This window comes from Ptychodera flava, chromosome 7 (assembly GCF_041260155.1).
Source record: "Ptychodera flava strain L36383 chromosome 7, AS_Pfla_20210202, whole genome shotgun sequence".
Taxonomy (NCBI): Eukaryota; Metazoa; Hemichordata; class Enteropneusta; family Ptychoderidae; genus Ptychodera; species Ptychodera flava.
This window is the reverse complement of record NC_091934.1, coordinates 15,500,002-15,512,337: the sequence shown is the minus strand read 5'-3', so window position 1 is coordinate 15,512,337 and position 12,336 is coordinate 15,500,002. Positions and strand designations below refer to the sequence as shown.

Genomic DNA, 12,336 nt, shown 5'->3' with positions numbered 1-12,336 from the left:
GTCACGTTATCAATATCTCAGAAGTGATTGGACTTAATCTGCTGAAAATAAATACAGGGGAGATTGCACAGATGATGCATTGATTGAGGCAAAGAATACGAGTAGAAGATTTATCCAGTATTGTAGACGAAATATTCATACGTCTATTCTTTTATGCAACCAGACCAACGTCTATCTCGCTTTTCCTTCAATCATTGTCAACATATTAGCCACGTCATTGATCATTCTTTACGAGCACATCGTAAATATCACTGTCACTGTTTCTATCCGACTATTTTTACTTTATTTTGTTTTGTTTTGTTTGATAATCTTATTTTACAGGTACTTATTCACACTTTCTGAGTTTGTTCTTGTGTATCTATACCCCCCCCTCCCCGGCCCGCAACACGCTTGTTTCCGAGTTCCCAATGTATCTGAAATTCTCTATTCTATTTTCATGTTTGGTCCAAAGTCGTTTTTTAAAAGTTTCCCGTAGTAAAACGATAAGTCATCTTCGAAGCCCCTGAATTGTGAACCGCAAATTACAAACTTTAATTGGCACCAAAGCTTGAAACTTTTAAGTAAAAATAACCGCTTGGTCGATTTATCCCGTACTAGATCGATAAAATAGCATGTCTGACAACCCCATTCTCGTAATGGGACTCTAACGTCCAATAATTTTGTTCTGAAATAACACCGTCTTTACAGAAAAAAAAATATTTGAAACATGTCATTGCACTATAAGTGCGCTTTATTTGTTTCTATGGGTAAGATGGCTTTGGTTTTAACATGACCAGGAATTCCCAGACCATGGACCAATGATGTGCAGTCTAGGAGTGTATTTCGCCTTTGACTGAGTCGGCAAGTGATGTTATGTCTAGGTCGTTTAGAGAATCCCACCCCTGTGCGATAATGAAAGAGAGTGTGCTTGTCAGCAGTCTGAACCAAAACATGGCAGCACCCGTGCAAATGGATGCCATGTTTTCCCTCCCGTTCGAGGGTAATTTCGTGTAAGTAACCCAGTTTAGAGACGGATTTCTGCGTTACAAACAGTTTCTGAAAGGTTGCATATGTTATACGCTGCATTTTTGGATTATATGATGCAGTGCAAATTTGTCTGCTCCCTCCGACACTGGAATGAAACGAATCGCACATGTGATCATGCAATGATGCATCTTTTCCTCGGGCATCTGTGTTGATCAAACTTTGGAGGTTTACTGTATTATGTGTGCCTATAACATAAACGCATTTTCAGTTCGACCTAATGTGCTATGTCAGCTATCGAATGAATGCTGTCAATAATTAGCGCCAACAGACACTAGAACACGATTGGAACTAATTTGGGATAATTGGATTTTCATATTTTTCAAATTTCTCAAAAATGTTAGGTGCCCTTTAGCTGAATATTGCGATATCAAAAATTACTCACAAAAACAAGCGTGTAACTTAAAAGAAAAGCAGACGAACTTACATTTGCAGATCAATAGACATTACTTCACCAATATGAAAATCCAATTATCCCAAATTAGTTCCAATCGTGTTCTGAACAAAAACCAACGATTCTTCCTAATAAAGCACACCTAATAACAGTTTAAGCACACATCCAATTCAAATTTTATTAATTCAAAGCAAGAATCGTTATGTAATGAACGAGTCGTAGGCTATACTTTCATATTTATACACATTCTAAGAAATACCTCGTTATATTATTAATCATTGTTTTGCATTGTTACATGAGAAAACTCAACCTTTTCCGAAAACTTGAATCGCTACAAAATGCGATGTCTGCATTTTTCACTCTGAAGTCAAAGAATGACAGTCGAAATATGGGCAAATTTCATTATTTTATCGGCTCACATTACCATTTACATTACAATGTAAAATTGATAAGCTTATACGGAAAAAATGCAATTAGGCCTATAACCACATGACTGCGCCTGATCTGCCACTATCTCTTCCTTCTAATAGGTCTAGTAGGAACACTTTCGCTTTAACGGACGGGATTGTAAATTTTTGTCGTGTCGTTTGTTTTACGAAACAAATATCCCCTTCATCCTCAAACAAAAAACTTGAAAAATGATAACCCCTTTGACAGAATATGATAACATAAATGAACTCCCAACAGAAAACTATTAAATAACCATGATGTTGTACAATTTACAAAAATAACTAAGACTTAACTTTCTCATAAAGTATAGTATGTTGTTCCACTTTATGTTGAAGATATCACTTTACAACGATAAAAAGTCGTATCACCTATGCTGCCGAGTTTTATAATATTATTAATCATTTCTATGTTCTACAAGTACATAAACTCGATGACGTTGTCGATTTTATGGTCATCATTTAATGAGAGCATGCAATATCGATCACCGTCGTCCAAATGTTGTGTATCTGCAGTGCGATTGCAACTTGTTCACCTTCGCCACTGTTGCAGCATATATCCTGCACTAGAAATCATCATCACCATCATTATCTTCATGATGATGATATATAATGATCGCAACATCATCAGAGCATAACTTTTCATCTGATCGATGTTGCTGATACCATCCTCCGAGTCATCACTCGAGGAAAATTGGTTAATTTCATCTTCTATTGAACGTAAAAATTCAACATCACCTGAATTGACATCGTAGAAATCTTTGTACAAAGTACTAAAATAATCATACCAAGTCTGGATACTAATGTCATTGCTAGGGTTTCCCCTTCTACCAATAACAGCATTCAAAACTTTCCAGAATTCTCCCGAGTTGTGTGACGCCTCTAGCAGACGGTTTCTAATGGAATTTTGATAATTTTAAATTACTAGCTTTACACGTTGTCATACACAGTACGTTTGACTTGTTGACATGACACATCAAACCATGGAGGCTGTTTGAAATCGTTACTAGGAGTACTAGTACTCAGCTGACGCCCATGTGCCTTTCACTATCATTTTCCTCAGAAAAAAACCTTTTATTCAGAAACCTGTGACAGGAAGGAAATGTAAGTTGCATCAATGAGAATGAAAACTATCTTCTCATTTGTCTTTTTTTCTGAAATATGTCACGGTATCAATGTATTGTGTGATATTAGGCTTTTTAGTGTATGTTGCGCCCTCATACTAGGTTCTCTTGGAAAAATTAGGAAAGGATTAGTGTTTATCATGCTTTTTATACGAACTGCAGATTTCATAGTGATTACACGCCAAACAGACGTGTGTTAAGACCTCAAAGTGGTCCCCGACTTCAAAGTGGTCTCCATCCTAAATGTCCGGTAAGATAGGGGGTCAAACTCAAGTCTGACGACACCGACCGCATAATGGACGCATTTGTTGTCACATGGACGTTTCTGATGAAATATCAGCTGCTATTTTAGTATTTAATACCTAAAGTTGGGAAAAAATAAACAAAATAAGGGCGGAGCATAGAATTAACAATGGGGAGGGCTAGAGTCTATATCGTTCGATTTCCTAAAATCCAGAGGTTCAAATATCTATTTAAGTTCCGCTCCCGAAAGGCCCCCGAAAATGTGACTTACGACGTAATTCATAGTATGCAGAGGTTCTAATATCTAATGTATGAAAGTTCCACTCCCGAAAGGCCCCCCAAAAATGTATAGCTTGTATGATGCTTTGCAAAACAGACTTTATATATATATCTGAGACTGATATGTTATTGTTACGCATCCGAAGGTCGCGCCAAAAAGAATGCAACTGAATGATGCAATTCGTGGCTGGTACGTTATTCAAAAACACACTTACCCCCGCATTTCGAAAACATGGTGACCCTCTATCACCAAATTAAAAAACAAACAAACAAACAGGATGACCCCAATGAATCCACGATCCCTAACACCAGTTGAATTAGTACCCCGGGATCAGTACATCTCGGGTCTTTCTTTCGCTTATGCATTTGAGGAACTTTTACCTTTGTATTTGACGAGTTCAGGTAATTCTCAAAGCTATCGTTCGTAGTCTTTCTTATAAAATCCGCTCTTATTCGGTGCCTCACTGACTGATAGATGAATCAATATCTTCCACATACTACTCTTCAGTTTTCGCTGTACCGTCAAGTTCATAGCAGACAGTGATGTAATAATCACAACATTTTATTTACCATGGGGGATTCATGATCGATAGAGAGGTTCGAGTTTGGAAAAACCTCCCCTTTACCACAATTCTTCGCTTTTTGTGCAAAAAAGGTTTGAAAATAAGGCGAAGTGACGTCGCATAAGCTTATGTTTTCCTTGGCGTGGCAGTACTGTGTTGTTACCCCTACTCAAAGATACCACGACGTCATTGTGAGAACGAAGACTCTAATAAAAATTCAAGGACGAACTTGTGAACTTTAACGTGTTTCTGTAAACGGAAAGTGACAAAGTTACAGAAAAATAAGAAGATGCAATTGTTGTTCAAATTACCCCACCACAACTTGCACAAACAGATATGGCCATGTACGACTGAAAATACATACTCGGGGACTTTACAAGCATAGTAACTTCACATGATCTCAGAATCAATGATGCATACAATGAAATAAAGTTGATCATACACATACGACCTCCCTTGAGGTTCCCAAGAGGTTTACAGTTTGTGACAGGAGCCGTAAATTCATTTGCATAATTTTGGCAGATACTGGTACTATTGTATCATACTTTTCTTTCTCATATTCTTTCTGTAAACTGAAAAGGGGACTGACGACGTAATTGATTGACATCTCTTTTGACATTTGTCACGCTTCTCATAATTGTAGATTGTCGAAAAAATATGAATTATAAAATCAACAAATCTCAAGAAAACAATCTTCTTATTCAAATATATTTTTTGCTTCGTAATCCACTTGGTTTTGTTCGTCAATTGCTTGGTTTTGTTTTGTTATTTTTTCCTTTGCAATATTTTCCACAGTGTTAGTAAATCCGTTTATACTTTCTGTATCCTTTCTGGGCCATATTTCACAGACGTTCTTAACATGATCCGTAGATCACGGGTCCATCATGAATCGCTCACACGCCTGAAAAAAAGTTGATAGGAAATGTTACTGCAGGGCTCGAAATTAGCGGCAGTGCCGCGTTCACAGACTACCAACTTTTCCCTGGGGCTACGAAAATCCATGAAATGGTAGCCCACATGGACTACAAAAGCCTGGGACATGAAATTCAGTCAGTATTTGGCGTGCCATGTCCAGTCTTTCACTTTTGGACGAGCTAAATGCAGTCAAACCCAGTAATGCCAGACTATGACTTTGTTTTGCAAATTACAAAGACAACCTTGCAATGGAACTTTGCAACAAAGTTTCAATATCTCAACTGATGTACTGATGTACCAGTTTCATTTGGGTAATAAAGATGTGCAAATATTCACATCAATGACCGACAAATTCACTTCATGGGCAGAATCTTGAAAAATAGCTTTTTTTCTCTTGTTAATGAAAAAAAACCCCCTAAACTAAAATATGCATGGGCCTACCAGCCATTGTCACTGGGCTACCAACTTCAGAAAATGGTAGCCCAAGTGGACTACCTGGGAAAAAAGTAATTTCGAACCCTGTACTGTATAAGCACAATTTTTCGTCTTCAATAACTTTACATGTATTTTTTTAGGTATCGTAGAGAATTACATGTATGTTTTACAGAACAAATATTACGGAGAACTTTGTTCTTAACCATCATTGAAAAGTGTACTTTGAACCGTACCGAGCAAGGGCTGCTTTGAACTCAATGAAAATTTTGACCCCATTTTATCAATCCCATGAAGCCTTGCTTCCCGGAACTACTATAACACCGAAGTCGCTTGACTGGTTTGAGTAACAAGTTGCGTAGATCATTTGAAATATCGTGAACAAAATGGCATCAGGTGGATCTCAACTACCCGAACAAATCGACGAGAATTTCCTACTCTGCGGGATCTGTTGTGAACGATATAAGAATCCCAAAATTCTGCCGTGTCTGCACAGCTTCTGTGAGCCTTGTCTGGGTAAGTTGGCAGATGAGATGGGCGCCATTACGTGCCCAGTGTGCCGTAGAGTTCATGAACTCACCGACAATGGCGTGGCAGGAATCCAGGTCAACATGTTCCTGAATGATTTAATCGCACTATTTGAAGAACAGAAGAGCGTAAACACTTCAAAGAAATGCGACGGGTGTGAACAAGGCGATGTGACAAAGCACTGTACCGACTGTTCGTTTGATTTTTGCAGTATCTGCGCCACAACACACGGTAAGCTTCCCGCAACGAAATCGCATCGTCTGCTCCGCTTTGATGAATATATGGCGGTAAAGTCAAGTGACCCAGCCTCGGTTCAGCCTCCCGTCTATTGTAACACTCATCAAGATTACCAGGTCGAATTCTACTGTGATACCTGCAACAGGACGATCTGTCTGAAGTGTACTGCATTGGACCATTCGAAACCTGAACACCTTACAGATGTGTGAAAGACTCAGCAAAGGAATTCACCAAAAACATACACGTAGTCATTGACAAAATGAAAGTGAAAGAAACTGAAGCCAACAATAGCAAACTCAAAGTGCAGCAAATATTTGAGTCTCTAGAAAAGTGCTTCAAAAGAGAAGAGGAAAGCTTGAGAAAACACATCCGTCAAATCATTGATGAAATAACGCGTCTGATACAAGAAAACGGCAACAAACTACTGACAGAGTTGAAAGGTGAACACGAAAAACGAAAAGTTAACTTGACTGCACAATTGAAAGAACTTGACATCGCTGAGAATGACCTGACAAGTACTCGTGAATATGTTGAGAAACTGATGTATTATGGGAACGCTTCACAGCTAATGTCAGCAAAGAGGAGAGTTGATCATCAAACAGAAGAATTGCTGAAAGTACAGACACAGGTAGAACCAGTGGAAGACGACTACATGGAGTTTCAACCACGTGACGACTTCTGTAGGGGGAAGAGTCTTGGGATAATGAAATTCATTCCGACGGTGTACAAAGTGGACTCAGTCACTCCAACAGTTCGAGTTGGCGAAGACATCACATGCACCATTCGAAGCGCGAATGAATCAAGCCTAAACAAGGAAGAGGTATCACATCGTGTCAAAGTTGAAGCTGTGATGAAGACACCTGACGGTAACACAGAGAAAGTGGAAGTCAAGGACAATGAGAATGGAACAATGACTTTGAAAACACGTGTAGAGGTAGAGGGGGAACATGAATTGTCAGTTACAGTATGTAAGAAACCAGTAGAAGGATCACCGGTTAACATTAAGGTTATCGCTAAGAAAGGGTTGGTGTGTAAATTTGGGGAGAAAGGTTCAGGGATCGGTCAGTTCAGTGGTTTACAGGGGATAACAATGATGAGAAACGGTGACGTGTTGGTTGCTGAGTATGGCAATCAAAGATTACAAAGTTTTACTGTAAATGGAAGACATCGGAAGATGTTCAAGTTTGCAAATGTCAGTAATTTCTATCCCTATGATGCAGCTGTATCAGTGAATGGTAATGTCTTTACTACAGACAATGGAAATAATCAGGTAATTGTCTGTGATGAGAATGGTGAACTAATCAGGTGTTTTGGAAAGGGTAAGATTCGGGGCCCTGTTGGTATCGCTATCAATCCTGTCAATGGAAGGGTTTATGTTGTAGACAACTGGGCTCACTGTATTCACATTTACGATCAAGACGGCAATCATATCAAATCATTCGGTAGTAATGGAAGTCAGGAGGTTCAGTTTAGCTATCCCTGGTTTGTCTGTATTGGCACCGTCGGCAATGTCTATGTATCAGATACTGGTAACCATAGAATCCAAGTGTTCAATGGTGATGGTCAGTTCCTCTATACATTTGGCTCCCATGGAAGTGGTGATGGTCAGATGAACTATCCCCGGGGAGTTGCTGTGGACAAACACGGCTATGTGTATGTCGCAGATTACAACAATAACAGAATTGTGAAATACGAATCGAATGGTAAATTTGTTTGCCGTATCGATGATGTAAGTGACGGTCTTAACCGTCCTATCGGTGTCTGTGTCACTGACGATGACAGAGTTATAGTGGCTGATAACGGTAACAGTTGCATTAAAGTTTTCACGCAATAATTCTGCTAGTAAGAGGTTGTATGGCTTGTTATAGCATGTTCTCTTGATGAGTGTAAACGGTTCCTATATTTCATAAAATATTTCAAGGTTCGGTAAAGAATACAAAAAGAGAATAAAACTTGAACAGCCATCAAACAGCAAGCAAAGTAACATAATACAAAGCGATTTGTAGAACGACTAATATAGTACCATGCACAGGGATTAAAATTACTTTGAACACGATTGGAACTAATTTGGGATAATTGGATGGTGAAGTAATGTCGATTTAATCTACAAATGCAATCTCATCTGCTTTTCTTTTCAATCTTGTTTCTATGAGTAATTTGCAATATTGCAACATTCAGCTGTACGGCCCCAACACTTTTGAGAAATTTAAAAAATATGAAAATCCAATTATCCCAAATTAGTTCCAATCGTGTTTTTCAAGTTTCTAATTTGTTGAGTGACACAATATATTGTCAGTACAACTAAATGTCGGATTGTGGCAATGTTTTTCTGAAATTTACTAGTGTATCGGTTCATAGAGCCAGCATCTGTAACTTTTGATGTTATATTTTCAATAATCGTTTTAAATGTCAACTGCATTTTCATGTTCTACTCAAAACGTTCCAAGGCTTGCCGTTCACTCCGTTGAAGAAGATGACCTATTTTGCATTTAACACAGGAAACCAGGGGACGAATATACGGTTGACCTTGAACTTGATAATAGTCATTCATTTTTGGCGACCATGTTTATTTTAAAGATTGAGTTACGGCGCAAATTACAAGCCTGCACTTTCGGTGGTATCATGTGATCATGATAACAAGTGTAACGAACAAGTACAAATACAGACATTGCTCAGTTAGATTTCTGTGATTGTAGTTGTAAAATAAATTAGTGAATTGTGATAGTGCCATTTTATCTGACTTGCTCCTAATTTATAAAGCACGTGAACAAACTTCCCTTCCGCTTTGGTGAGACAATCTACTGTGCGCTTCACCATTGGTATGACGTGTCCACTACTGTACGTAAGTACCCCAAGCGGTGGCTGCGAATAGCCTCATTGCCGAAGAGCTTTAAAAAAGTATCCGAGCACAATGAGGTAGAAGAACGATATAACGAAGTTTTTATTTTCAACTCTAAAATTCAATAAGATTCTGTAAAGTTTAACCTTTTATGCTACTGAATTTGACTTAAGTTTATTTCTCTGAGTTCTTGAAATGTAAAGTTAAATATCTCATTGTAGATATATGAGATTGAAGTATTGTAAGTCATACTTGTGTGTCAAATTTTTCCTCGTGATTTAGACAAAGTCTCTGGCAATAAAGAGGTGAAGAAACTACTCTGGACATTTTCGTGTTTCATTATAGACCTTTTGTCAATGGTTTCATCTATTAGCAAGTTCAGTACCTACAACACTTATTTGCTCGGCTTCTACACACCAAAGTTGACGAGTGTAACATTAAATGTTATCAAATCGTGTGACTTTCTGTTTAGGAAGATTAGTGATATGTGCAGGCATATGGATATACAAAGACGTAAGGTGTAACATAGCACCGTGTAAATGCATATACATAAGAGCATTGCCGACAGAATCGAAGGATGTATTAGGGGAAATAAACAAGACTGTCCGAGATTTGTGTGCGCATGCCCTGTATTGGCAGACGGGTGGGCAATATCGCAATTTTTATCGTATCAGCAGGCAAATAAGAACGGATGGACAATTTTTTCAATAATCAGTAAGTGAATAGTTAACTTTTGTTCAGCGGATGTCTTTGAATAAAGCCCAGCAAGTGGACAGGGACATGGGTTTGAGTGTTTTTTGGGATTTGACGACGTAGAGGGTAAACTCTTGTGACGGAGACAGAGCATGTGGTATCTTTTGTAGAAGGCATGCAGAGGCTGTGGGGAGTTTGTTATAGGGAGAGGGTCAACCGGAAGCTAAATTTGGCGGCAGAGAGCGAGTGGGAAGAGGGGACTGTGATGGGTGGCCGAGGGGAATTTTTCAAGTATTAGCGGGAGGTCAGTTTTGAACAGCTTTCGTCCTTTCCACAGAACATTGTTCAGAAAGTATATGAATATACAACTGCGTTTGCTGTGGTAATTTCTGAGAGAGAGAGAGAGAGAGAGAGAGAGAGAGAGAGAGAGAGAGAGAGAGAGAGAGAGAGAGAGAGAGAGAGAGAGAGAGAGAGAGAGAGTCTTCATGATTTAAAATGCCCTGTTTCACTTCGTTTTGTAGGCGGTTTACTGAATGAAGTTTACCAAGATAGCCATGATCCATTCTATTTCTATAATTAGTACTGACATGAACGGCGATAATATGTCACCTTTATGTACTATCTGATATACTGTATTCCACAAATTTAAATGCCTTGAAAAGTTATTGAAGATGTTTAATCACCACATATATTCATTTTAACATCAGTAAATTTTCTTTGAAGGCTGTAAAATACCACTTTCAAAAACCTGGACTAACGCTCGCCATTTCAACCACGATGGTCTTGTCGATTGAAAATGATTTTCTCAATGACCTTTGATAGTATTCCATTTCGCAATGTAGTCTGGACTGAAGCAATGAATTTGTGCTTTATTTTCGTTTCATGGCGAAATTTCGACCAAAGTGCCCGAAAATCTGTTTTAAGGATTTTAAACATTCACACTTTCCTGGCCACAATTGGTAATTCGTTAAAAATGTAATTTGTGTTTTAAATATCTGTGTTTTACATTTAATGTTCTCTCTTGTTTTTACCAGGATACACAGAATTATACAAATTTTTCAAATTGTCACCTTTACACAATCGTAGGAAGGTTTCCGATCTTATTTTTTATACAAATGTGTTCATTCCCTTGTAAATTGTACTTATTTGACTCAAGTCCAACTGAATGTCTCGCTTATAGTCTACGGGTAAACCTTCCATTTCGGGTACCTTTGTCCAAAATATGCTCGTTAACACACCTTTATACAACGTGCTTTAGGTACTTATGACTATGTAGCAAAATTTATTTCGAGCATTGATATTTTCGACAGATTTAGTCTTTTTAAAACCAGTATTATGAATTATTTTTATTAATAATTTGTTTGTTCACTGTGTAATTGGCATTTTTCTTCAATTGTATATTTGTATGGAATGGTATGTACATTGTATGTTCTGCGGAGCTTGCCATTTGGATTGTACTCGTGCAGGTCCTCAGTGTTGCCGCCAGGACGCGCCCTTGCGACAATGTCCCCCAAACGAGACCCGTTGTCCCGCATTCTTGCGTCTCGCGGGTCACATCGGGCGCGCTTTTGAGCCACTGTGTGGCGGTGTCGTCTGCAAGTAATTAGAGGTTATAAACGGCAAGCGAGGGTATTTGGTTGGGGATATATTAAGACCTCTGGGGTGAAAATTAGCATATTTGGCGGGAAATAATCACCGAGCGCAGCTGCAATAAATCTATAGACAAATCCAAAAAATATCCACCCTCTCTATCAACTCTACTTCAATCTTCGGTAAACTGGTGAATAACCGCTTCAATATAAGATAAACTGCTGAATGATAATTTCTCCTGAGGAGCCATCAATATTCTCCGTTGTCCTTATATATGGACTGATATTTACACGTATCGAAAGCATCGATCAGGTCGGGACGACACAGAGAATACAATCAGCACAACGAAAGACAATGTGGAAATAAAACTTTCTGACTAATATGCTCGAGCGTCGTCACCGTGACGTCATCGTGATATAAGTATTTTCCTCTTAGGCCTATACATCAAAGAAAAATGTCAATATATTTTCTTAAACCAAAGAATTAATCAATTAATCGAAATTATTTCATCCCTAATTTACCGACGAGCACATATAGACATGCCAGGCTCCAATAGATTGTACACCAAAACGGACAATTTGCGAGATGTTTTGCGAAACGACGAATGTATCAAGTGTCATTTTGCTTGCGCCTACACCAGGTCATTCTCACCATGAGGAGGGATAACTACTAAAGAGAACAAAAATTGCCTTTTTTCAAGGCAGATAAGTGGAGGCGGTAGCAATGGCGGTAACCATAAACAAAATTGCGAAACGTTTTTCCAATTTCACAGAATTTCACACGGTTCAGATTTTTGGACAAGTGTCTGTCCTTCAACTAAATGTTAGTAAATCTGAAGCACTATGGCTCGGTTTATGGAAAAATAGACGTGACACCTCGAGTGGTTTGAATTTGGAATCTTCATAAAAAATATTAGGGATTTACTTTGGTTATGACCGTTTAAGACTTCTACTTAACTGGGAGAAAAAAATCGAAAGGCTTAAGACCGTTTTGAAACTTTGGTCAAAGCGTAAGCTAAGTCTGTATGGTA

General features: G+C 38.4%; 2 protein-coding genes across 2 annotated transcripts; both read left to right on the top strand.

Annotated features, from left to right (window-relative positions):
* Window positions 1–5,805: 5,805 nt before the first annotated feature.
* On the top strand, window positions 5,806–6,393 carry LOC139136296 (E3 ubiquitin-protein ligase TRIM56-like). The gene has a single exon (XM_070704023.1). The coding sequence runs from the start codon at window positions 5,806–5,808 to the stop codon at window positions 6,391–6,393; it is 588 nt and encodes a 195-aa protein (XP_070560124.1).
* Window positions 6,394–6,443: 50 nt separating this feature from the next.
* LOC139136295 (tripartite motif-containing protein 2-like) lies at window positions 6,444–8,018 on the top strand. Its single transcript, XM_070704022.1, has one exon. The coding sequence runs from the start codon at window positions 6,444–6,446 to the stop codon at window positions 8,016–8,018; it is 1,575 nt and encodes a 524-aa protein (XP_070560123.1).
* Window positions 8,019–12,336: the final 4,318 nt, after the last annotated feature.